This window comes from Hetaerina americana, unplaced genomic scaffold (assembly GCF_022747635.1).
Source record: "Hetaerina americana unplaced genomic scaffold, ioHetAmer1.1.p SCAF_12, whole genome shotgun sequence".
NCBI classification, from domain to species: domain Eukaryota; kingdom Metazoa; phylum Arthropoda; class Insecta; order Odonata; family Calopterygidae; genus Hetaerina; species Hetaerina americana.
The window spans coordinates 7,292,061-7,316,824 of NW_027286292.1; the positions used below are offsets into that span (position 1 = coordinate 7,292,061).

Here is a 24,764-nt window from a genome sequence, read left to right on the forward strand (position 1 = left end):
TTCTTTTAATCGTTTTAAAAGTTTTGACACTCCCACATCATAAATCATCATTATGGGCACTCAACCTATTAATGGTACGGCTTGGACGGACCTCAACATAGATTAGATGTTTTCCCTTATTTTATTGATAGATAGAGGTCTTTATTTGAGCGACATTTAGATCTAATGGTCCCTTCTTCCATTTAACTCATCGTTGTATACACATTATATTAGGCATTTAACTAATAGTTGCACTCATTTGTACACATAAATGACTATAGACAGACATACATTAATTTAGCACAGATTTGCACATCGGAAAGAAAAAAAGTTGAGGCAGTGTTCAAAATTTCCGTGGAAGTAGTTGTGTCGCTTTATTAGTTAGCTTAAATTGTATAATTAGCCTTTCAATGACGTCTGGGAACATTTCTTTAGCGTGAATACCTTTATCGGAATTCTGCCACTCTTTATTCCACTGACGAATTGTCTGTTCCTTGAGTATTTCTTTTAATTGTTTTTTGCTGAGGGCGTGATTGTGTTCGATCTCGGAGTTGAAGTATTTTGTGCCTTGGCCCGATTTGACTTCCATTATTCTAATTCTCTCCATAACCTCGTATTTTAGAGGTGGTTGTCCGGTAATTAAACATAGTGCGTCGGTGCTGATTGTCGAGTAACCTTTGCTAATTGCTAAGAGGCAGGGCCTTTGTGCTTCTCTAAGTTTTCTTTCGATTCTGCTGTAGTTAACCTTATGACCCCAAATGGAACAGCCGTAGGTAACAATGGGTATTACTACAGCTTTGTATATTAATTGAAGGGAGTCCGTTCCAAAATTAGTTTTGCAATACCTACCGGAAGCTTGATTTTTTTTGGTTTTGCTGCCTATGAAATTAATAAGAGCCTGATAAGTTAATTTTTCGTCAAACACAATACCCAAATTCTTAAAAGATGATGTGCGTACGATATTGCTATTGTAGATTTTAACATGGGGGTTCCTAGACATTTAATTTCGAAAGACCATTTATTCTGCCATGGTTGTTGAGATTACCAATCTATTAACTATTGCCCATTGTTCCATTTGTCCAATACAACTTTTTGTCAGCTGCTCCATTTTAGCTCTTGAGTTAGCTTCAATAAACAAAGCCATATCATCGGCAAAAGCTATTAAGCTACATCCCATGGGGAATTCTTTCCTTAAGACCTGGTTAGTAATAAGGTTCCACATTAACGGACCCAAAACAGAGCCTTGCGGGCAGCCTCTAATGAGGATTTTCTTTATTGAAATAGTTTTCATTTTGTATAGGACCTGTCTATTTGTAAAGTAATTTGAAAAGAGTCTAGTTAGGTTCGACGGAATTTTTAGTGTTTTAAGTTCCTAAAGGACAGAAGGCCACCAAACAGAGTCAAATGCACCTTTTATGTCAATGAAAACCACTAATGTATATGTACTTTGATTATTTAAGTTATTTAAGAGGGCTTTGATTGCGTCTGATGTACTCCCGTTTTTCCTGAAGCCATATTGATTAGTATAATATAGCGTGTCCTCGCGAGTTATTTGTATTCTCTCTTTAATTAATCTTTCAAATATTTTCCTAGGTTAGGGAGGAGTGTGATAGGACAAAAAGAGCAGGGATCAGCATGATCTTTTTCCTTTGATTATAAAATTGCATGTAGGGTCCCTGATTTTCAAGTGTCGGGGAAGTATGATAGCAGCAGACAGTCTTTGTAAATATTTGCTACAAAACTTGATATGGTGGTAACAAGTTTTTTGATAACAAGGCCGTGGATTTGGTCATGTCCGGGTGCTTTATTCGGTTTAATCTGACCAATGGCATGGAGAACTTCTTCCGTGAATGAATCAAGTTTTTCAGACTCGGGGATTATTTTAGATTCCATCCTGATTTTTTCATGCTCCTTGTTATCGAGTTTGTCGTCCGGATGCAAAGTGTCAAGGGAGAGCTTGATTTTTTCCTCGAACAAAGGGATGCTTCCGTCGTCCCTGGGTGGACAAGAGATAGATGACTATTCAAACACAAGCATGGGTTTACAACGGGATAAACGTGTTAAACGCAGCTTTTGGGATTAAGCCAATGTGGCGACGCAATGGATGAAAGAAAGCATGTTGATGCTATATTCCTTGATTTTTTGGCAACTTTCGACCGAGTACATCACGATAGATTATTGTTAAAGTTGGAGTCGTTACCATTGGATTTGAGGGCAAAGAAATAGGGGAAAAACTTTCTTACAGGCAGAATCAAAAAATTCAAAATAAGGGATGCATTTTCAAAAAAGGCGAACGTTATAGCAGAAGTTCCACAAGACAGTGTTTTAGGGCTATTACTCTTCCTAATTTCCGTAAACGATCTACCAAATAATTTACATTCCCCAGTAAGACTCTTTGCTAATGTTTGCATTACATACAAACGGGCAGAGCATGAAAATGGTCACTTAATACTACAAAATGACATCGATCGCCTTGGTGACTGGATTACAAATAATAATATGGGCATTAATGTTAATTAGAGTAAGCATATACTTTTTTCAAAGAAAAAAATGCATAAAAGAATATTTACTCCCTCATTGGAGAAAGAATGCCATGTAGCAGTCATTGCAAATATTTAGGCGTATACTTAACTTGGGATCTTGGGTGGGGAGTCCAAGTAGATAATGCGACACGGAAGGCATTTATTTATACTTCATTGGGTAATGATAAATTTAAAACGAAGCAGCGTAGCCACAAAAGAAATTGCACATTGGGTACTGGTTAGCCCTATCCTATAATAGCATGGGATCCAAATGAGCTGGGACATATTAACAAGGTAGAAAAAGTTCAAAGAAAGGTAGCAAGATATGGACTTGGAAGGTACAAAAGAACAGACAGTGTCACGGAAATGTTGGATATACTGAAAGGGGAGGGTTTGAAAAATAGAATAAAAAGAATAGGTTAGGCGCGATGCGTAGATTTGTTAAATATGACGAAGCGTGGGAAGATTTATGGAAAGAGATAGAAAAACCAGACTTAAGGGAAAAAACGACCACAGTTTTAAGCTAAAAATAAGAACGCAAAAAACAAATGAGAAAAAATGCTATTTTTTAAACAGAGCTATTGTTGAATGGAACCAGCTGTTTGAAGGTTTGTTTGAGCCCTTTCCATCCAATTTTAGGATTTTTAAGAATAAGTGTAAAGCAGCCACTGGCTGAAATTCTTTATTGATCAGTGATTTTTATGCTAATGTACTTATTAAAATATTGTTTGCATTTGATGTGGACCGCGTGAGAAGTTGTATTGCAAAAGTGAATGATATGTTAACGGTGCGTGATTTTGAACGGCAAATGGAATTGAAGGGTGCGTGATTATGGACGGAACGTTGTAGGTATGGTGTGAACTAGCCCTTGTGTGATGGTAAAGGTGTGGTTGATAATATTTAAGTATCATTGTAAGTAAGAGCATTTTGTCTCATATCCGTTCTTCTTAGTACATACATATGCGCATTGTAAGAGTGACCGTTGGCCAGACTTGATCGTTGCAAGCAGGAAAATTGCCTAATTGCAACGAGATTTATATAATAATAATATCATTTTATTTTTCAAAATACATCCTTCTATATTCTTATATCAACAGAAGGATCATATTTACGAGGGTCATCCGGAAAGTAGTACCCGTTCGTGCCGCATGAAGTGCTGACGACGCGAGTAGCCGCTGGACGAGGTCAGATAGCTTCAGTGGCTTGTCTGCCTTCTCTGAGCCAAGTTGCGTGACGCTAGCATTGCCTGTGTTGTTTCTGTGATTGTTTACAATGTTTAAAAAAATTGAGAACGCCGCCAGTTGTGAAGTGAGGGCAGTGATTAAATTCCTCAATGCAAGAAACGTTCGCCCATGTGATATTCATCGCCAATTAAAGGAGGTGTATGGAGACAATGTAATGGACGAGTCGTCTGTTCGGCGGTGGTGTCGCAACTTCAACATGGGGAGGGGGAACACACACGACGATGAGCGTTCGGGGAGACCGTCTGTCATTACAGACCAACTGGTGAGCTCAGTTGACGAATTCGTGAGGAACGATCGGCGCGTCACAATTGATGACATCTGTGAGCATTTTCCCAATGTTTCTCGAACAATTGTTCATGAAATTGTTAAACACCATCTGCATTATGCAAAAATTTGTGCAAGATGGGTCCCTCGCGTATCTCAATGAGCTGGCGGCGAAGGACTATGCAGCAGGAATACAGAAACTTGTCACACGTTATGACAAATGCCTTAATTTGCTTGGAGATTATGTTGAGAAGTAGTTTAAAGTATCCTCTTTCAAATAAAATTTTTTATGTTTGTTAATATTTACTTTTGTGTCTTTATTTCACGAACGGGTACTACTTTCCGGATGACCCTCGTACATCGCAGTGTGGGAAAAACTATTACAATATATGGAGCACAACATTTCGTGCCCGTTTTATTGCATTTCAAATCTTACTATCGATTTGAATTTCACGATATTTACATCTAACCTCGGACACGCTCATGAGCATGCCCGGATAACTACTTATTTAGTTATACGTGTTCGTAAGCGGAATACTCGCTTTACGGTCAATCACAATTGAAAGCGACTATGAAAAGAAGATCAGGTTTTTTATATCAGTATTGGCAATATCATGCAAAATATTTGAATCTGCAAGGGAGTTACCGTAAACAGAGCAGACAGCCTACAGTATTTCGTAAAAGACGCGTTAATATGTGAAAAGGACATGCGAAGAGCGGAAGCGTATCGTGATGACGTGCTGTCTAGTGTACAGGGCTCTACTATTGAAAATGCGATCACATTTACAAAGTTAACAATATTTCTACGACAAACACAACTGTGATAATTTTCAGCGTCCTTTCTAAATCCAATGGTATGTCTGCGTTTGGAAATAGTTCAGTATTTAGCACTATATTTCCTCCACATAAACACTATTGTTGGTAGATGCGTCTATTTTGCTTCTAAATGGTGGCATGTTTACTGGTAAACAATTCTATGCTTTTATCCTGCGAGAAACAATTGAATATGCGATTTATTTCATCACTGTGCCGTGCTTTAAACAATTCCATCAGTGCAAACTGGCGCTGAAGTATGTAATGGGATACACTCTCTGTGATGTCATTTTTTGCGATGATTTGGTCATACGATGTTTACATTGGCATTGATATGCAAACATGTAAATCATGAACCTATTTATCCAAATGAGTTATTAGCTTTTAATATTTTTTGGGAACGTTTTTTCTAAACACATGTTGGTAATATTTGTAATTTTGTCTGTTATAACAGGTTTCCCTTGTAACTTCTGTGGACACTGCCCATGAAGATGTCATTGTGGGTATTATTAGGATAAGTGAACATTTTTTATTATATAAGATTAAAACTTATATTCACTACTCATTCTAATATGTTTAAACCTCGTCATTTTTCTCAACAGCATGATGCTGAATTAGATTTCAATGGCATAAGACTTGCTACATGTTCATCTGATCATACAGTCAAAATACACGACTTAAGAAGTGGAACCCAGAGGTTAATAGCGGAACTGAAAGGACACGATGGACCAGTACGATTGCATATTTTACTAAATTAATCTTGAGTGTTCATCGTTTGACGCCTCCTAGCCCTCATTTTTATCTGTGATATTCAATATTTATTGTTCCATCCAATATTTTCTCAGCTTTTATGAATTTAACAGATCTATTCATGTTTACCATGTATCACTTCGTCGACTTTCCTTTGTAATTAGCCCATAACATATTTAGTGTGTGCAGTGCTGCTTACATTATGCCACTACTTAGTACATCTCACTGATTTTCCATTTCCCCTAGCTAGCCTTGGGAAAAAACAATGGTAGGAAGATATTCAAATATGAGGCTGACTTTCCGTCTTCATGGTATCATTTAGTTTTGGTTATTTCCTTCGTTCAGATAATCTTTATTTACTTATAGTGGTCATACTTGAAAAAAATACTGATTGCCTAGAGTCGAGAGCTAGTGTCCACATATTGTGTCGTTATTTTTTAATTATATCTTATATACAATTTGAAATGATATAAACATTAATTTTAGGTATGGCAAGTGGCATGGTCTCATCAAAAATTCGGAAACCTCCTGGCATCGTGTTCATATGATAGAAAGGTGATAATATGGAAAGAAACAGCCCAGTGGGCTAAAATATATGAATATTCAGTTCATGAATCATCAGGTAATATGTTTGAAGTATTAATACATTTTTTCTTGGTAAAATTTATTAAAACAGATTTTTCTTTTAATCTGTTAACCATTTACCTTATTTAAATGCTGTGTCTGTAATCATAATCGTCATATTTCATGGCTTTAAGGAAACTCCAATTCATCAAATTTTCCCATTTGCAGAAGCTATCAGTGAAAAATATATTTTGGTATTTAATACAATGTATTTATATCTGAATGAAATATAACAATATCAGCTTCCTTTCACTAACTGAGATGAAGTCATTGCAAGAATGGACCACTTCATTCAAATGAAATATATGCAGTGTTTAATGCTGAAATAAGGCAACTTTTAATTAGTTGTCGGTAAAAAAATTGATCTAGGAATTGGAGTGAATCATGGTAAACTCTGAACCCAGGGGAGAAATACACTTCTTTATACTGCAATTTTTGCTTCCTTCAGCAAACATTCCCTTTTTTTTCCTCTGCATTCTGTCAACCACTTGACTACAATTCATGTGTCTTATTTCCTGTTTAACTCCTGTCTTCGACAAAAATGTTTGCAAAAGTGTACAAAATTATCAGTTGTTCAAAAGTGTCTCGGTCAGCTTTCAATATGTAATCAATCTGCCTATTTCCATACCTGTCAATCTCATCTACTTTCATTCCAAATCCAGTCATCCTCAATTTCATTCTGTTATGTAACAAATTGTCCTGGAGTCCATTATAGGATTTTGAGTGCTTTGATCCAGGGATACTACATTGTTAGTGTACAGAAGTATGAATACCTTTGCATCTTCAATAATGACACCTATCTTATCATCTCTTCTATCTCTTATACATATATCCATATAAACATTGAACTTTGGTATGAAACATCTATGCTTCACACTGGTCTTCATTTCAAACCAGTTATACAAAGTCTCACTTGTATTATGTTGTATGTTGGCTAACATTGGAGGCCTCCAAGTTGGCCAGCAGGCTTGGATTAGTCTTGACTGGGGCAAATTGAGTAAATATTGGTACACTTTGCATTGGGCCAATCGGGCTCATGTGAAATGGCTTTTGTGCCAGGTGGGCATGCTGGTTGACTTAACAGCTTGGCTCAGTCCTGCCACATCCACACAGACTCAGCTGAATATCTCAGACTCAACTTTGACTGAGTGTCAATTAAGTTTTCTGAGCGATCTTTGGGCTACTTAATTTACTTGGGAATATTGGATACTGTGAGTGCTACAGGTAATATAATTCCTAATACCTATTTTATTAAATCGAAATGCCCAGTAAGTGCTAACAATAGTGTGGTAGGCAGTAGTGTTATTTTATATTATGTAATAGCCAACTATTAATGACACTTCTAGAAATAAGGAAGGGGTTACTTCAGAAGGAATTTTATTTCCTACAAATTTGCCAGTGTAAAAATTTTATGATAACCTGTTTCAAATGTTATTAATTTAATTTTAAATCCCTCAATCTGTTATTTTTTCAAAAAAGGAAATGAAAATGCTAGGTTCTATGGACATTTTTTATTTCTTGACTGATTTTGGTACAAAGTATTATCATTAGTCCTTAATTCCTTGTATCAAAATGGGCCAAGCAGTAAAAAAATAAGTATAGAACCTTTCAAATGTATTTCTTATTTGAAAAAATTGTGGGAGCTCTATTGCCTTTTTCCTGATACCATTAAATCTGCTAAACTTGTGCGAAGTTTTTGGGGCTTGGCTGAATGTAAATAAGAGAGCTGAAGTATATTCAGTCTTACTATACCCATCCTTGAGCTAGCAGGGACTATAGTCGTTTTTTGATGTATTTAAAAGAAAATAAATCAAATAAGCTGTGAAATATGGTATGTTGATTCAGATTTAGTTATTTTAAATAGAAAAGACAAAATAATAACTGTTATATTTTTCAAATTATCTTAGCTTTAATTTAATTTGTCATTCTTTCCATGATTGATAGTTAATTCAATAAGATGGGCTCCTTATGAGTATGGATTAATACTTGCTTGTGGAAGCTCAGATGGTGCTATTTCCATCTTAACCCATGCCGGTGGTACAAACTGGGAATTCAAGAAGATTGCCAATGCTCATACAGTGAGAAAGAAATTTTTGTGTAAAAAAAATATACTTTACCATTTTTTTGTTTGTGTTTTCAGTAATCAGCAATCTCTTATATTTATTTTAGATTGGTTGCAATGCAGTAACATGGTGTCCAGTCACATATGCATCTTCTTCATCTTCTGATTTGCCAGCCAGTCGCTCAGCTCTTGTGAAGAGAATTGTTTCAGGTGGATGTGACAATTTGGTTAAAATATGGAGGTAAATGAAAATTTAAAAAAAATTTGAGTGCTAATCAATCAGTGTTATCACTGCCATTTTTCCAATATGGAGAACCAGGATTGGGGACAAAGATATACTTATTGTTGTTTCTTCCTTTTTGTTACTTAAAATTGGGCACTTACTTCCTTGTAGTTTTTTCACATTATACATCTGTTCAACAGCAATAAACAGGCTTATTAGGAGCACATATGTTCTAGATTTCAGCATCTATCGCAAGTGGTTAGTCCATTAATTACATCTCATGTTTCAATAGAAATTGGAATTATGTTACTACTAGTGTTCCTAAAAGAAGAACTGTGGACCTTAGCTTTTCTGGATTAAAGACCTGACCAATGGGCATGAAATGAATAATACACACGAGGAAAATAATTCACTTATAGGAAATTTCAGTGATCCATGGCACCTTTATTAGTGTGACAGGAGTAACTGAGGAGATGAGTAGGGAAGGAGTAGCAGGGAGATTAGGGGTAAGAGGAGAGGGCAAAGGATGGGAAGGGTGTGATCATTTGAATGGCATTTGGTGAAGTAGAAGGAGAGGAATATTATTAATTAGCAGGATTTATTCCAGAATAAAATAGCTCAAATAATACATGCATAATTGTGTTTAATTGGATTGTTTTGGCTATAGAAAGGAAGGAAGGGGTCAAATGAGGAGAGATTATAGGATGCTAAGTTGGATATAGGATGCTAAGTTGTTGTTGATTCTTAAATTTGGGGGTCTGATGCATTAATCAATATAATAAGTCAGGCAGAGTTGGCCTTGAAGATATGTAGGGCGTTCAGTAAGTCTTCAGGAAAAACTAGAAAAGATTATTTTTTGGGTAAATTTGTCTTATTTTACTACATAGTCTCCTATTGGCTCGATACACGTTTCCCTATGTTTATCCAACATTTTTAAGCCTTCCAAGAAGTAGGATCAAGGAAGATCCTCAAAATAGGCATCTGTGTTAGCTATGACCTCCTCATTTGGCATGAATTGTTTTCCACCAATTCATTATTTAATTTTAGAAATAAAAAAGTCACTGGGGCCAAATACGGTGAATACAGTGGATGATCTCATAATTCAAGCTTTATTTCCATAATTTTTGCCATCCAAACTGGGCAGCTGTGTAGTTGTGCATTGTGTTGTTGGAAGGCATTTTTTTATTTGCCAAATGGGGATGGTTTTTCGTGATTTATTTGCTCAACCATTACAATAAATTTAATCTCCATTTATCGTTTGTTCTTTATGAAAATAATTGATTTAGATAATTCTGCGTGCATCCCAAAAAACTGTGGCATCACCTTGTCAACTAATTTCACCATCCTTGCCATTTTCTGAGCTGAATCGCCTCTAGAAACTTACTGTCCCATTGTCTCTGGAGTGTAGTGGTGTATCCATGTTTCATCCACGGTTGTGCATCAGTACAGAAACTCATCAGAATTGCAATGGAAAAGTGCTAAATCATCTTGCACACAATTATGCTTATTCTCCACTGAGAACAAATGCAGCATTTATGTTATCAAGATTTGGTTTACATCCAATTTTTCATGCAAAATTGAAAACTCTGTACGTTATGATATGCCCTGGCCTCAACTATTTTGCTAACTTTGAATCGTCGATCACTGAAAATCATATGGTAGAGGATAAGTAGCCAACCAGAAAGTATAGATATTATCAATAATTTTGGAGGAAGCCACTCCCACTGGACATTCTCCAAACAATGTTCATCATCAGTGACTATGTGGCCACATTTAAACTCACTTACCCAATTGTAAATAGTGAAAATCACAGGAGGAGATGCACTGTGAATTGCAGCCAATGTGGCTTTGATAACTTCCAGTGTTAAGAATTTTAAATAAAAGTGTTTAATCAACACTTCTACAATATTGAGTTGGTTCTTTTTTGGATAGACTTTTAGAGGAACCTCTGTCTTCCAGAAAGGAGATGAATTACTTTTGAAAGAAAGGTTTTGAATCAGTGGGGTTGTATTTATATAAGGACTCATTAAATGCGTTTGGTCTTTTTGTCTAATAAAAGGTGTTGAGGTCCCAAATGATGGAGCCTCTATTTCCTGAAGTGATGATGATTTTGGGATTGTGGTTGAGCTATATCATAGCATAAGACTCTGCTGTGGAAAGAATGCCCTTAGGTTTTAAAGAGTTAGGGAAAAAAGGACAATATTTTGGATTAAAAAAGGTTGATAAATGACTCCTGGATTTTGGGAGGAAAAAGTTTTGGTTTGAGGGAGTGCGGGGCATTGAATTTAAGAGAGTGAAGTGTGGGTAACCTTGTCTCTTGTTAACATAGCTGGGCTGAATAATACCAAATTCCTTCTTACATAAGCTATGGCAGAAGTTGAGCTTATTGTTATGAATAGTTGGTTTTGGGACCTGGTGAAAGGGAAAGACCTTTGCTAAGAAGTGTAAGAGATTTTTCGCTTGGGGTCAAGAGGGTTGAAGAAAAGTTTTTGATGTGTAAGGAGAAGTTCATCATTTGGAAGTGGCAAACAATCTTTGGGCTGAAGATCACAGTTTGGAGGAAAACTGGTCATTAATGGCAGTGAGGAGGGCTAGGTCAATAGGGGTCACAAGAGTTTAGGTATGAATGTGTCAAAGGTTGGAGAGGAGAGAATACATGAAATGTAGTGCAAAGGACAGGCCATAGTGTAGATAATAGATGTAAGAGGTAGAAAGTTTATTAAGAATTTTTACTGGTACTATTGATGAAACAAGTTGCCATTTTGATGTTGTCAACATTCATTAGGAAATGGGGGGTTCTCAAAGTTATGATTTTCATAAGGAACTAATGATGTGTGGTATGTGTTTTCCTGGTTATTATATTTATTGGCTCAGAGTAACCGAATTTGAGTGGTTGTAGGAATGAAAAATGTTGAAAGTAGGCAGCCAACTGGAAAGTGGGAGCTTTATGCAAATAGTAGGATTGATATTTAACGGAATGTAGCAGGAGAGGAACTCAGAATTACAGGTGTATTGCACTAGTTTAAAGATGTGTATTTTTATATTACAAAGACATAAGGTGATGGGGTGGTGGGCTACCATGTTTGCAGGAGAAAAAGTTTGAGATTTGGGCAGATGTTTATGTATTTATGAAAAATAGATAGAGAAGGAAATATTAAGGAAGTAATAGTTAAAAGAGAGAACCGTGAAAAATGTGGCTTGAAATTATGGCATGGTGACTAAAGGCACAACTCAAGGCCTGGAGTTAATACTAAAGTTTATGAAGCATAACAGTAATTTAAAAAAGTTGCCACAATTTGGCAATGTAGAGTGTTTATTTGTCACAATAATGTGGCCCACCAAACAACAAACACAGGGAAGATAATATATTAATTCATTCTTTAATATTCTGATTTTATTTACACAATGCTTCTGTTTGTCCAGAAAGTTGTTGATGTACATGTTGTTCAAAAGTTTAATGTTGATTTAGGTGTTATTACAAAATTTGGGGGATTAGCTTGTTTCAATTTTTTCTTATACTGAATTTTGTTAAGTGAATACTGGAGGTGATTTTGAATTGCAATTCATTCTCATTATATACATAAGTTAATCCAATATTACGATTAAAGCAATTTAATTCTAACTTTATTGATCTTGATGCATGGGAGTTTAATGATTGGATTTATGTTGATTATAAAAATTTTAGAAATAAGTGACGTCTTACCTCCAGGTATGTTTTACTAATTTTTAACTAAATGAAATAAAAAAATTTTCATATTCTCTATCGTCGATCATCATCATCATCACTGGTCATTCAATCCTAAGATTGGTTGACTGCAGCCCTCCATCCTACCCTATTTGATGCTAATTAGCTTACTTCCTGTATCTTCCATAAGGGTGGGAATTCTTAACATGAAAACCAACCAATACTTAACGCTATGTTTTTAAAAGTTGATATTGTTTGTTGATATTTTATCATTTTCTTTATCACAGTTTTATGTAAATTTGAGTGGATGGAGTAGTTATTATGTTATAATTTTCAAGAAATAGCAAAAAATTTCAGTCCACAGGGAAATCTTATGGAGTCTTTTATTTTATAAAAAAATTACATATCAGAGCAAAAGTGACAATGAATGCCAACTCATTATTGTGTCTTTTCTAGGGAAGATGATGATCGCTGGGTCGAGGAGACAAAGTTAGAAGGCCATTCCGATTGGGTCAGAGATGTTGCTTGGACCAAGTACATTGGTCATCCACGTACAGTGATTGCTAGTTGTTCCCAGGTATTTATCATGAAACTGGTCTTTGTTAGGTTCTGACTAATCAGGGATAATTAAGGACCCATGTCTACGCCACCTTAAATTTTGTGACACAATAAGTAATATAACACTCTGAACTAAAACAATATTTTGTCTCTTATCTGTTTTTATAGTGCGTGTATGTATGTAATTTTCATTGTAAGAGTTATCTTTGACCAAACTTGACCGTTGCCACCAGGAAAATCGCCTAATTGCAACGTAATTGTAAAATAAAGTAAATAAATAAATAAAAAACATTTCATAGGATCCATGATATTCTGTGGTGGATAATATGATCTTTTTACAAAGTTTGACAGGTGAAACCCTATCTAATTAGTTCTAAAAACAATTATAGTTTCAATTCTGGTTCCACTTCTGGTCTCACGAGGGATTAAGGAACCAAACTTCCTTTTCTTGTCATTTTCATATCTTAGACCTCAAATGTTTGTAAATTTAAAAATGTAAGAATAGTGTTGAAAATTTTAAGGATGCTATTGTCGTATATTTTAAAATTTTATCTGTAGGATCCTTTGTAGGGCTATTCAAAGTGTATTCGTATTTGTAAACAAAATTCACCTTGAATGCTAATGATCCCTTTTGATTTTGATTATCATGGTGCTATTTCATTTGCTGCTGGAAAACATTTAATAACAAAAGGAAATGTTTATATGATACAAATTGATAGCCGAAAAATATTAATTTGAACTGGTTTGTAAAATTAATGAATTTCAACTCACAAAATATAGGTACAATTAATTTCATCATTACTTTTGATGGTGGAATGTGATATTCTCACCTATCCAATACAAAATGCAGAGCTTTTGCCAACAAACCTCACCACAATTTAAATATTAAATGATTCAAAATTAATAAACATTTAACGAATTGAAACAGTATAATTTGCCATTAAAGCTCTTATAAATTTAGTTAGTAATGGGGCCAGTGTGATAACATGAGATCCAGGAAAGAACAGTTATTAATGGAGTAATTATTTGGTTTAGCAAAACAGCACAGTGCCTACTGAAACTGACAACCTCTTCACCCTATTTTTTACCACAGCCAAAATATTAGTCCATATTAAATGAATTCCAAAGAAACTGCAGGAGATGCTGCAACTTTTAATTGAGTCATCCGCTAATATGCATTTCATTGCAACAATTTCAGAGTGTAAAAATCATTTGCCTTGACCGGGATCCGAACCTGGATCCCTCAATGTCCGGTTGAGTGCTTTAGCCAGTTAAGCCATCGAGGCGTCCTCTTAAACTCTGAAATTTTGGGGGCTTTAAGGGAACAAGATGTTATGACGAAATACCATGCATACAATGTTACAGGCATTCGTAGTTGTGCGCGTCGCGCCACAGTCCACGAGGTTAAAGCCAACTACTTAGGCTGTTTATGCCTTAACAAATTCCAAAATGCATATTAGTGGATGACTCCATTAAAAGTTACTGATGCGGCATCTCCCACAGTTTCTTTGGAATTTTTTAAGGTATAAAGGGAGAGGGGGAAGGTGAAGGTGGGAGAGGGTTAAGTTTTCCTGGACTTCAAAGTCAGTGGTAGAGGCTTGTTGTTTCAGTTAAGGGAAGGAGAGGCGGCGGCGCCTTGCATATGACTAAGCATTGGGTCTGGTCTGGGCTTATGTGAGGGGGGAGGAGGGGGTTGGGGGGTTAGAAGCAGACAGCTATGTAGAACCACTGGATTTGTTTTCCTGGAGGTTAGAGGTGGCTGTGTAGGTTTGGGGGATTTTTCGGAAGTGAAAGTTGGTGGTCGAGGAGATGTAAAAGAAAACAGAAAAATGGTGGTGTTTTGGTTTTGATGTTGCATAGGGTCTGGTCATGGCGTAGATGCAACTGAGTATGTTGGCCCGTTGGATATGTTTACCCTCCCAAAATTATAGGTTGATATGAAGCACAGGCATTCTGTCAGTGGTGGAAATTTTAAATAATTTTGCTTAGATACACAATTCAAATTCATCATCATTTCTTAAACTATAACACTGGGATAATGTTATCTTACAATTTATGATTTAGAGGTTTTCCTGCTTTTTACCGAAAACATGTAATTGATCTTCAAAAGAAAAGGAATTTCATGCTGGTGCAGATGGATAATGCAGAAGAACTTTAAGAATTAGGCAATTTACTTAGATATATCACCAAATTGCATGCCTGAGAGAAATTGGGTCAGGGAGTTATCTGATAGTCACAAGGTGCCACCATTTCATATCTTGAAAAAAAAATCCCTAAGGGAAAAGTGTTCCCAAAAGATGATATTGTTCCTGCCCAAGAAAAAAGCTGGCTGACAGAAGATAAGATTAAACACCGTATGGGATGTACATGTAGACCAGGTGCCTGTTAGAATCAGCCCTCTATGATTTTACTGGACTCCTGGGGCCATTCTACCAATGCTGTGAAAGATAAAATCAGAAGGATGAAGACAGAACTTGTGATCACTCCTGTGGGAATGACATCTGTTTTGCAACCAATGGATGTAGACTTTAATAAGCCATTCAAGGGCTGACTCCAAGAACAGTACATCTCATGGTTGTCTGCACCTGAGCCTGAGTTGACTTCTACAGGAAAAGTCAAACGAGCTTCTCGTAAAAAAGTCACACGATGGCTTTCTGAGACTTGGAGAACCCTTTCTGAGGGAAAGATCATGAAGACTAAGGAAGTGCTGTATCAGCAACAAGATGGAGGGCTCAGAAGATGACATCCTTTCTTCATCCTCCTATAAGACAGGAGGATGATGAAAGTGAATGTCTTATCCGAGAAGGATGATGATAGTACATATGCTTTCTGTCCCTTCCTCCAGCTTCACAACACGCCTTTACATGCACCTTTCTTCTGTTCAGATGCTGAGTGGGAGCAAAGTGATTTGTCGAACACTTCAGAGAAAAAGACGACGATCAAGGGGGTTACTTAACATTGCATTCAAACAATGAATAAAAGCAACCTAAACAATGACATTACCTCGCACCAACTTTTCCTTTATTTTGCTTTTACTATAGTTTCTTTTGTAATCAATTTCTACGATGTCTGTTTCATTTCTGTTGCGCCTCCTTGTAATAAGCCCACACATATACTGGCATAGCGCTGTGGCATCCAAGAGTAATACAGCACGATTGTGTGGGCTGCATATGTCGTCTCTCGGCTGTTCTTATCTCTGATCTTAACCTGTGAATATTAGATGTCTGCAAATCTAAGATTTTTAAGGGGAAGAAGTACTAAAAAAATGCATCTTAGATTCGAAGAAATGTGATATTCTGGTTTGCCCCAAAAATAAAGTTTTATTTCAATAATCATAGCCTTGCATTAATATTTGGGCTTGGAATGAGAATTGAAAGTGCTTTAAAGTTTTATCATATAATTTTGAAGAAAACAATTATAATTGTAGTTTAGGCATAAAATAATTTGATTTCCTTTGGTATTTATTTATTTGATGACTATTGGGGCAAGATTGAGACTTCATAATCTCTCTTCCGCGTAACCCTTATACATTACAATGAAGGCAATCAAGACCCACAACCTGTGGATTAGCAGGCGAGGGCGTTATCCTGCCGCCCTAGCCTGGGGCTAGTATTAGTCCGTGTCAAATCAACAGAAATATTGTTTGTAGAGACTCATACCATACCAATGTCTAATAATGTGTATCCAAAAAATATTTTGTGTTGCTACTGTTTCCTGTGATTTTAACTTGAATTGGATATAGTCTAAATTAAATAGAAAATGGATTATGAATAGCCCATTACTTACTTTCCCATATATGGTACTATGACCGCTTTGTACATAGATTGGTTCAGTTCTTTCAGTCTCTTTTGGTGGACTTAGTATTCCCTTATTCTTAGAAGGTAGATCATGAATTGGGTTATGGCATTTGTTTATTTATTATTCATTAATATTAATGGTAGAGTTCCATTTTAATATTGTAAGCATAATGAAACCAAAAGAATTAATTTCTTGTGTTATATTTTTTTACTGTTCAACAAATATTTCTTTAGCAAAACCATTGCATGAACTATTAGTTAACTGTGGACTTGTATGGGCTGCTAATTTCCAACTTAACTCTGGTGCCCCATTGCGGAGGTTATGGCAGATTTTTTTATCCGAGAGATTTTTTTATGGAAAGTCTTAAAAGAGCAGTCAGTGCTGGGCTGTAGAGAGCTTCTCATGCTATTCAATGTATTTCAGTTGTTTTCTTGAAAATTCTGTTGGTGCAAAAGGGTTAATTAGATGATGTTGAGAGTAATGGGGAATATGAATTATATAAATTTTTGTTTGAAAGGGGGGTTTTGGATTTTGTGTAATATTATTTTTAATTTTTCAAAGGCATGTAGCCTCTTTCCTGTTCTTCCTGTGAGCAGGATTGTGGGTGTAACACTATTGGTAGCTCATTTCCAAAAGGTTCTTGGCATTCATGGAGTCCTCTTTTAGCAGGCATTTTGTTCATTCTAGTTGAAAAGTTTGAGTCTCTTTTACCGATATATACTTGACAGGTTTTATGTGGCACTTTGCAGACAATTCTACTCCATGTTTTCTCTTGTCTTTAATGTTGCATAATAGTTAAGAGACATTTATGAAAATGTAGAAATAACTATTTTTTTAGAAGCATAGTATATTACTAATTTCAGGTGACCGAGGAAGTAATAGCAAAAATTGAGATGAGGCATATATGACAATGTCATTCATCAGTATAAGTGGACAAGCTCAAAAAATCGAGGGATTGATTCAATTCAAACCGTATCTACAATATAGCCAACATAATCTTTGTATCTCTCAGCATTGTCCCTCTATACTGAGTAATATCAATGAATCCTAAAACACCCAAGATTTTATAGATTACTTATATTGTTTAAAGTGGACATACCATTGAAACTTCCTCCATAAAGCATTAATTCCACAATAACTTTCTATTAAGTTTATCCTCACAGATCAACTCAAAATGTTGAATCCTTACAGGCCAATAATATTCTCATGTTTGTTAGATTTACTTTGTAAAAAAGGTATATAGATCATTTGCCATAATGTTCTTTTTGTTTCAGGATCGTAGAGTCATAATTTGGTCAAGTGATAATTTTGTCAGCTGGTCTGCATTGGTGTTGAAGACCTTTGATGATGTTGTGTGGAGTGTTTCTTGGTCAATAACTGGCCATGTATTGGCTGTGTCTGGAGGTGACAACAAGGTGAGTAGGACTCCTCCTGGAATGGATCTACTTAGCATAGGGTTGGAAAATTATGTTGAAAGGCTTCTATTCCGTAATTTTCTTCTAGTGTGGGAAAATATACCAAATAGATCAAACTTAAACGAGTATAATGGTATTGGAAAAAATATTTTGGATCCTTTACCGTTTGTTGCATTTTTTTATGGTTTTTTTCTATGTAAGAACTATGTTGTTAAAATGTTTTCCTTGCCAGCTGCAGTAATGACATGTGTTAGGGGGAGTTTTAGATGCTGAAGCAGTTAATATCCAATTTTCCACATTGTCAACTTACATTGGGGGTAGTAGTAGTTTTGAGGGGAGGCGACCGACAGCTAAGGTCATTTGCGCCATAGGGTAAGGACAGGAAAGGATGAAGGGTGGAGAGAAACCCGGCGTCGGCATTAGCCTACTCTTTACGAAAGGCGCCAAGGGGTCCGCGGCTTAACGTCCCATCCGACGGACGGCGTACTCACTCAAAGTGCCCTCCACAAAGCCCCTCAAGTAGGGATCGAGATACCTCTGAAAAATATTCAACACCGCCGGGATTTGAACCCGCACCCTCAGGGTGGGAAGCCAGTACGTTAGCCTCCGCACCATCTCGATCCCCTTGGGATTAATATAATTGTACTAATAACATTTGCTCTCCTTAAATAATATTATAAGGCCGAAGTTTACTGGGAAGCCCTTGATATTCAAACCGTATGGTTGTCTCTTTTGCTACCATGCCTATTTATTACTTATGTGACCGATTCTCTTGAATAATGGGTTTGGTTTTATGTTTATTCCGAAAAAATGGTAGATGGCCATGGCAAAGAATTAATTTTGTTTCAAAAAGCTTAGTTGGTATATTGCATGGATGTTGAGTCTAGGCAAGATGTTCAAGAACTCTGATTACTGTCAAAACCATTACAACTTAATGTAATGTGGTTTCTGTCACCCTCTGAGGATAATAACTGTTTTGTATCCAAAGTGTGGCTTTGTGTTAAGTTTTAGTAACTGCTATCCTAGTAATGGTTCTGTACTGTTATCTTGTGAAACAAATACCTCTATGGTAAAAGGGAATGAATTTAGTTCTTTGTCAAGAGAACAGTTGAGCTTCATTTGGGAAGATATGCAACTACTTACGCTTTCTTTACTCAGGGAGAAATGCTGTTATAGGTTTCACATTTACCTCAATATGAGGAAGAGTTATGAGATATCCCAGTTTACCAATCCTTAACTTCTAAATGAATATGGTCATTGTGGATTTTGATGTAATAACACAAATACCTTATTTACAATTCTAGCTGTTCATGTATTTTCAGTGCTATACTGTTTTAAAAGGCATATTTATAGAGGCTCTTTGAAACTTGCTTCTCCTCTCCTGTTTGTTGAATAAATTAAATTTTGAATGATTGAAATAATGGTTGCTCACAAATTTCATTGCATATATATTGGAGTCTTCTGCCAAAATATCCCCTCTTATGTACAGGGTTCGTCCGGAAAATAAGTGTACTGAGCTCAGGAAAAAAAATTTATTACACTTTTACATATCTTAAGCTAATATTCCTCAAAATAGGACCCTTGTGAGTCGATACACTTGTTCCAGCGGCGTTCCCATTCCTGGAACGCTCCCGCGAAGGCATCATCGGGAACCTCTCGAAGACTCATCGTCGACCTCATCTCTGCCCTCCACGAACATCTTGTGCCACCGAAAGATCATGTTTCTGGACATGGCTGACTCCCCGTAAGCCTGGTTAATCATACCGACAGTTTCGGTAGACGATTTCCCAAGCTTTACCGCAAATTTGATGGAATAACGCTGCTCCAAAAACTTCGGCATCGCGTTCCGTGACGTGGGTCGAAGCGTGGAGGTTTGCGTTAACAGAGCTCCTCACTACACCACAGCTCAGAGCCGACTGCCTTTTTCAGCGTCGCTTGCCAACATACCCCCCTCCAATCGCAGCCCGTCAGAGCGGTGCTGGGCGCGCCTGGAGCGGCGCGCCCAGCCCAGGAGTCAGTACACTTATTTTCCGGACGAACCCTGTATTTCCAGCATATTGTTCATTATTTGCTGTCAATTCAAAACCCTCATATGTATCATGTTTAAATAGATCAATTTCTAAGCCTATTAACCCTTTCCCTGTACAATGCAATGACATTAGGCCACCTTAGTGGAAATGAATTTGGATGAATTTTACCATCTATACTGATGAATGAAATTTAATTATATTTTCACAAATTATAGTGACTTTTTTACTTGAGGGAGGGCATGTAATGTGCATAATGTGACATTTGACTCATGCTTTGACTTCTTTGTTAAAAGAGTTTATCCAGTCATTAAAGCACTTCAAGCTCTGTTCTCAACTGCTTGATTCATAATAGCGGTTCACTGATAGACAAAATTTTCTGTGTTGGTTGGCAAATCCTTGTTTTGTTGTGGAGTACCATGTTCTGTACGTTGGTTACTTTGACATAGAATTATTTTTTATGTTATACCTTGCAATAGATTAATGTGAATATTTAACAAAAAAGTCTGATATTTTCAACTGTTTGAACTTCTTGTTCTGATTGATATCATGCACTTTGTCATGTACAATTATCAATTTTCTGTAGTTTGTCAAGCATTTGCTCGCTGCAGTTGCCACCTTATAAGTGATTTTTTATTTTGTGAAGAGCACACACCCAGTCTTGGTATGAATATCCTCTCTGTTGTCTTAACATAAGACTTCAATTTGACTAACTCTGAAAAGGAGTATTAGCCTGAAGAAGATTCCAGCCATTGTCTATAGTTTCATAACGCCACAAGTAACTTCAACTCGAATTTCTTCATCACAATCAACATAAAATCCTTCTTTTCTAAAGCAGTTATGTAGTGTAGGTTCCTTAACTTGCTTCCAAGCCCATGGTATGTAGTGCATCCTTTACTCTCTAGTTGATTGCCTTTATGTTCATACCAGAACCATGCAGAGATATCAAGTTCTGCACAATCATTCTTAGATAATGTATGTATACATGTTTTGTTCATAGTTTTGTATCGATGCAGAAACTCCAGAATTGTGAGGGTAAAGTGCCAAACCAGCCTTCAAATGTACCACATAATTCCATTTATTATCAACTGAGAGTAAACTTGGCTCCCATCTTGCAGGGATATTTTTCATCTCCAATTTTTTGTGTAAAATTGAAAAAACCTTGTGATATCCGTTCGAAGGTTTCCGCGGCGATGAGTAGGTGATTTCCACATTTTTCGGGCTGCGTCCGCGTATGTCGTTTAAATGTACAACAGTTTCGCCAGCTATCCTGCTGGCGTCCTCAGGTCAAGGATGAAAAGAAGCTTGTTGTCCCGTCTTATATAGGAAAAATCCGGCGCCAATACCGGGAAATTTCTTGGCCAATCAGGGAACGTCCTCATATTTGCGCGGAATTATTCGTTTCCACGCACTGTGGAGTGGATATCCATCCTCTCTGTTAAAATTTTTTGGCCTTTTAACGATTTCAATGGCCTCTCTGATTATTCTCTGGAAGTATTTTCCTTCTTTCGCTATTATTTTAGCGTCGTCGAAGAGAATAGAGTGTCCAGGTTCACTCCAGGCGTGCTCAGCGATGGCCGATGCTCTAAACTGTTTGGCCTTGGTTGCCCTCTGGTGTTCACTCATGCGTGTTTTCAGCGCTCTGCACGTTTCACCGATGTACCATTTGCCACAGGAGCATGGCACTTGGTACACGCCTTCTGATATTAATGGTGAAATTCCATCCTTGGGTCCGGGTAGGGTGTCAGCTATCTTGGTGACGCAGTTGAATCTGGTCACCACATCATGTTTCCTTAAAGCCCTCGCGATTCTTTCCGAAGTCCCTGCGATGAAGGGGATGGTGACGTAAGCCTTCGGACGTGGTCTGGAGTCTTCCTCTCTGTCAGGAACAGCGGTGGTTTGTCTCTTCTTTTCTTCCTTCTCGGCCCTTTTTTGGATCATATGAGCGCTGTATCCATTCCTTTGCAGGGCATTTGTCAAGTGTTTCTTCTCGTTGGCAATAGAATCGGAGTCACATATTTTATATGCTCGGTTGACAAGTGTGTCTACCAGTGAGGTCTTCTGACTGGGATGGTGGTGCGATGCAGCATTAAGGTAGCGGTCGGTGTGAGTAGGCTTCCTGTATACTCTGTGCGAAATATATATATAAATATATATATATATATATATATATATATATATATATATATATATATATATATATATATAATATATATATATATATATATATAAATAATAGCGAAAGAAGGAAAATACTTCCAGAGAATAATCAGAGAGGCCATTGAAATCGTTAAAAGGCCAAAAAATTTTAACAGAGAGGATGGATATCCACTCCACAGTGCGTGGAAACGAATAATTCCGCGCAAATATGAGGACGTTCCCTGATTGGCCAAGAAATTTCCCGGTATTGGCGCCGGATTTTTCCTATATAAGACGGGACAACAAGCTTCTTTTCATCCTTGACCTGAGGACACCAGCAGGATAGCTGGCGAAACTGTTGTACATTTAAACGACATACGCGGACGCAGCCCGAAAAATGTGGAAAACAACCTTGTGATATGCCTGTGGCCTCCACTCTTTTGCAAACTTTGATTCATTGATCACTCAAAACCATGTTGTGGATTTTGTGAATCATATCAGAAGATGTCACGTCCACTGGATGTCCCAAGAAATGGTCATCTATTGTGGAATTATGGCCATGTTTAAGCTTATTTATCCAATTTTAAACAGTCACAAACACATGAGCAGATGTGCTGTGAACTTCATCTAACTTGGCTTTGATCTCTTTTGATGTTGCTCATTTTAAATAGATATGTTTAATGAAAGCAAAAAACATTTTTCCATTTTTCTAAACAAACTAAAGTTTGTTGCTTCAGTTGACTATGAAATGAAAACATGACATGGATAGCTTTAAAAACTTTAACAGCAGTCTATTGAGAGATGAAGCTTACTGAAAGCCAACCTTTTCAAATACTATGAGCACCAGGTCTTGGATTGTCTCAGGAGTTATTGAATGACCTGCTTATTTCTAATTTGGCATTGTTGAGCACAGGCTCGAAGTAGTCTCCAGGTTTCACTCTGTTATTTTCCCATTAACCAACTTCCTGTGTCTCTCCTTTCCATTGTATAAAAAATTCTATGAATTTAAAATTCCCTGAGTTTTTTTTCCCTTGCTTTTAATTTCACGTTCATGCCCTGGAATGTGCTCTTTGGGGAAATCAAATTTTTACCATTGTATTTGTTGGAATTTTAAAATATCATCTCATTGATTTGTCTTATTTTTGAGCTTACAGTTGAATGAGTTGTTTTCTTCTCACAGGTAACTCTTTGGAAAGAAAATGAGGATGGACGTTGGAACTGCATAAATGATCTGTTGAGAGGTGATGGGTCACTGTCAAAATCAGAATCAATGGGGCCAAGTTTCCTATGACTGGTGCTATTCTTTTTAGCTGGCAAGTGACCTTTAGTGGCCTAAGACAGTGTAACCTGAGCAGAAGTGGAAATGCTACATCTCGACTGTAGTCTCTTGCCCTGTCATTGATAGGTGACTGGAGGTGGGGGTGCAAAGGAAGAGTAAATAAATAGTTGTGATGCATTGATAATCCATCTTGTATGCAGGGAGTGAGAGGATAAGTTTAAGGAATAGGTCATTCTGAGACTATGAAAAGAGCCTTGAGTTAAAGCAGATAAATGGGTGATTGGATGGATAATAGATAGTATTTCAGATTCTAGAAGTGGTGTGAACTTGACCTGTGTACTTCTTCATGAATTGTAATGGCTGGTAAAACAAAAAAGATAAGGACTGACATTCACAATGTTCGTCCTATTTGGTATATGTTGGAAATAATGCGAGACTGCTAGCTTTTGGCTTTTCTGTTATTTTAATTGAAGCAAAATTGTAATGTGAAATCAATCATGAAGAAAGAATCAAAGAATTTGTGTTTCCTTTAGAAATTTTTCCTGTGTCTTGTATTCTTTCTTTGTGCTTTACAAATGGATTTCCACAAAGTTTCAGCCCCAACTATGTCTCAAATCAATCTGAAATGAAGTGATATGATTGGTGATGATTGCATCTGACAAGGAATACATGCCACAATTACTTGAAATTACCAAATCTATTAGACTCTCAAAATATACAAGATAAAATGTGTAACAACGAACTTCAGGTGCTTATTACAACTGTGTATCCAACATATGTGTTACATAAATTATAAAATATGCCCTTTATATTATCCCTTTGATTTACAGGTTGAATGTAAGGGTATTTTGGCATAGTGACTTCTGATATTTCTGAGAAACAGTAATTTAATATTTAAACTTTGATTTTTTGTTTAAAATTATCTCAGTGGTAAAATGTAAAGTTATGGTTACAAAACCAGTGATAGTACTTCTAGTTATGCATTTTAACTTATGACTTAAATATGTATGTGCTAACATATTTAACCATGGGTTAAATTATTCTAGCCTTCCAAATCCATTAATAAATTGTTTGAAAATTAATTGAATTCCTCATGTCATTTACTGTAAACTTAAAATTATAATATGCATCTTTTATAAGATAAGTGCACATATAATGAGCAAAATGTGAAACGTCCTTATCATTACAGAATACTTACCTTATTTCAGCCTTAGCTTTATTAAAACTTTCATGCTCTCAGCCATCTTAATTCTCCTGAGGAAACCTCTCCTTCAAATCCATTTGTTTTGTAGGCAGATCTTCACATTGTAGACCCAAATATGTCTTACCTTTAATCATTCCAGATGTTTGCACACAAGTGACTAAATTTGAACTGGTCACGT

At 36.6% G+C, this 24,764-nt stretch overlaps 1 protein-coding gene across 2 annotated transcripts; it reads left to right on the forward strand.

Moving 5' to 3' along the window:
• Positions 1 to 4,737: 4,737 nt before the first annotated feature.
• On the forward strand, positions 4,738 to 24,464 carry Sec13 (secretory 13). Of its 2 annotated transcripts, none has more exons than XM_071582640.1 (9): positions 4,738 to 4,863; positions 5,277 to 5,321; positions 5,425 to 5,553; positions 6,059 to 6,194; positions 8,141 to 8,274; positions 8,366 to 8,499; positions 12,623 to 12,743; positions 17,797 to 17,937; positions 23,284 to 24,464. In XM_071582640.1, exons 1-9 carry the CDS (start codon positions 4,861 to 4,863, stop codon positions 23,392 to 23,394), a joined length of 954 nt encoding a protein of 317 aa, XP_071438741.1. In that variant the 5' UTR covers positions 4,738 to 4,860; the 3' UTR covers positions 23,395 to 24,464. The 2 variants fall into 2 exon arrangements, with proteins under 2 accessions (XP_071438741.1, XP_071438740.1); XM_071582639.1 differs by lacking the exon at positions 4,738 to 4,863 and adding an exon at positions 5,099 to 5,166.
• The last annotated feature ends 300 nt before the right edge of the window (positions 24,465 to 24,764 follow it).

Excerpts from the sequence above, each read along its gene's own strand:
- Sec13 (XM_071582639.1), top strand. The coding sequence starts at position 5,137 with ATGTTTACATTGGCATTGATATGCAAACAT. Across the intron at positions 8,500-12,622 it reads AATTTGGTTAAAATATGGAG|GGAAGATGATGATCGCTGGG; the intron begins GTAAATGAAAAT and ends TGTCTTTTCTAG. Across the intron at positions 12,744-17,796 it reads TGATTGCTAGTTGTTCCCAG|GATCGTAGAGTCATAATTTG; the intron begins GTATTTATCATG and ends TTTTTGTTTCAG.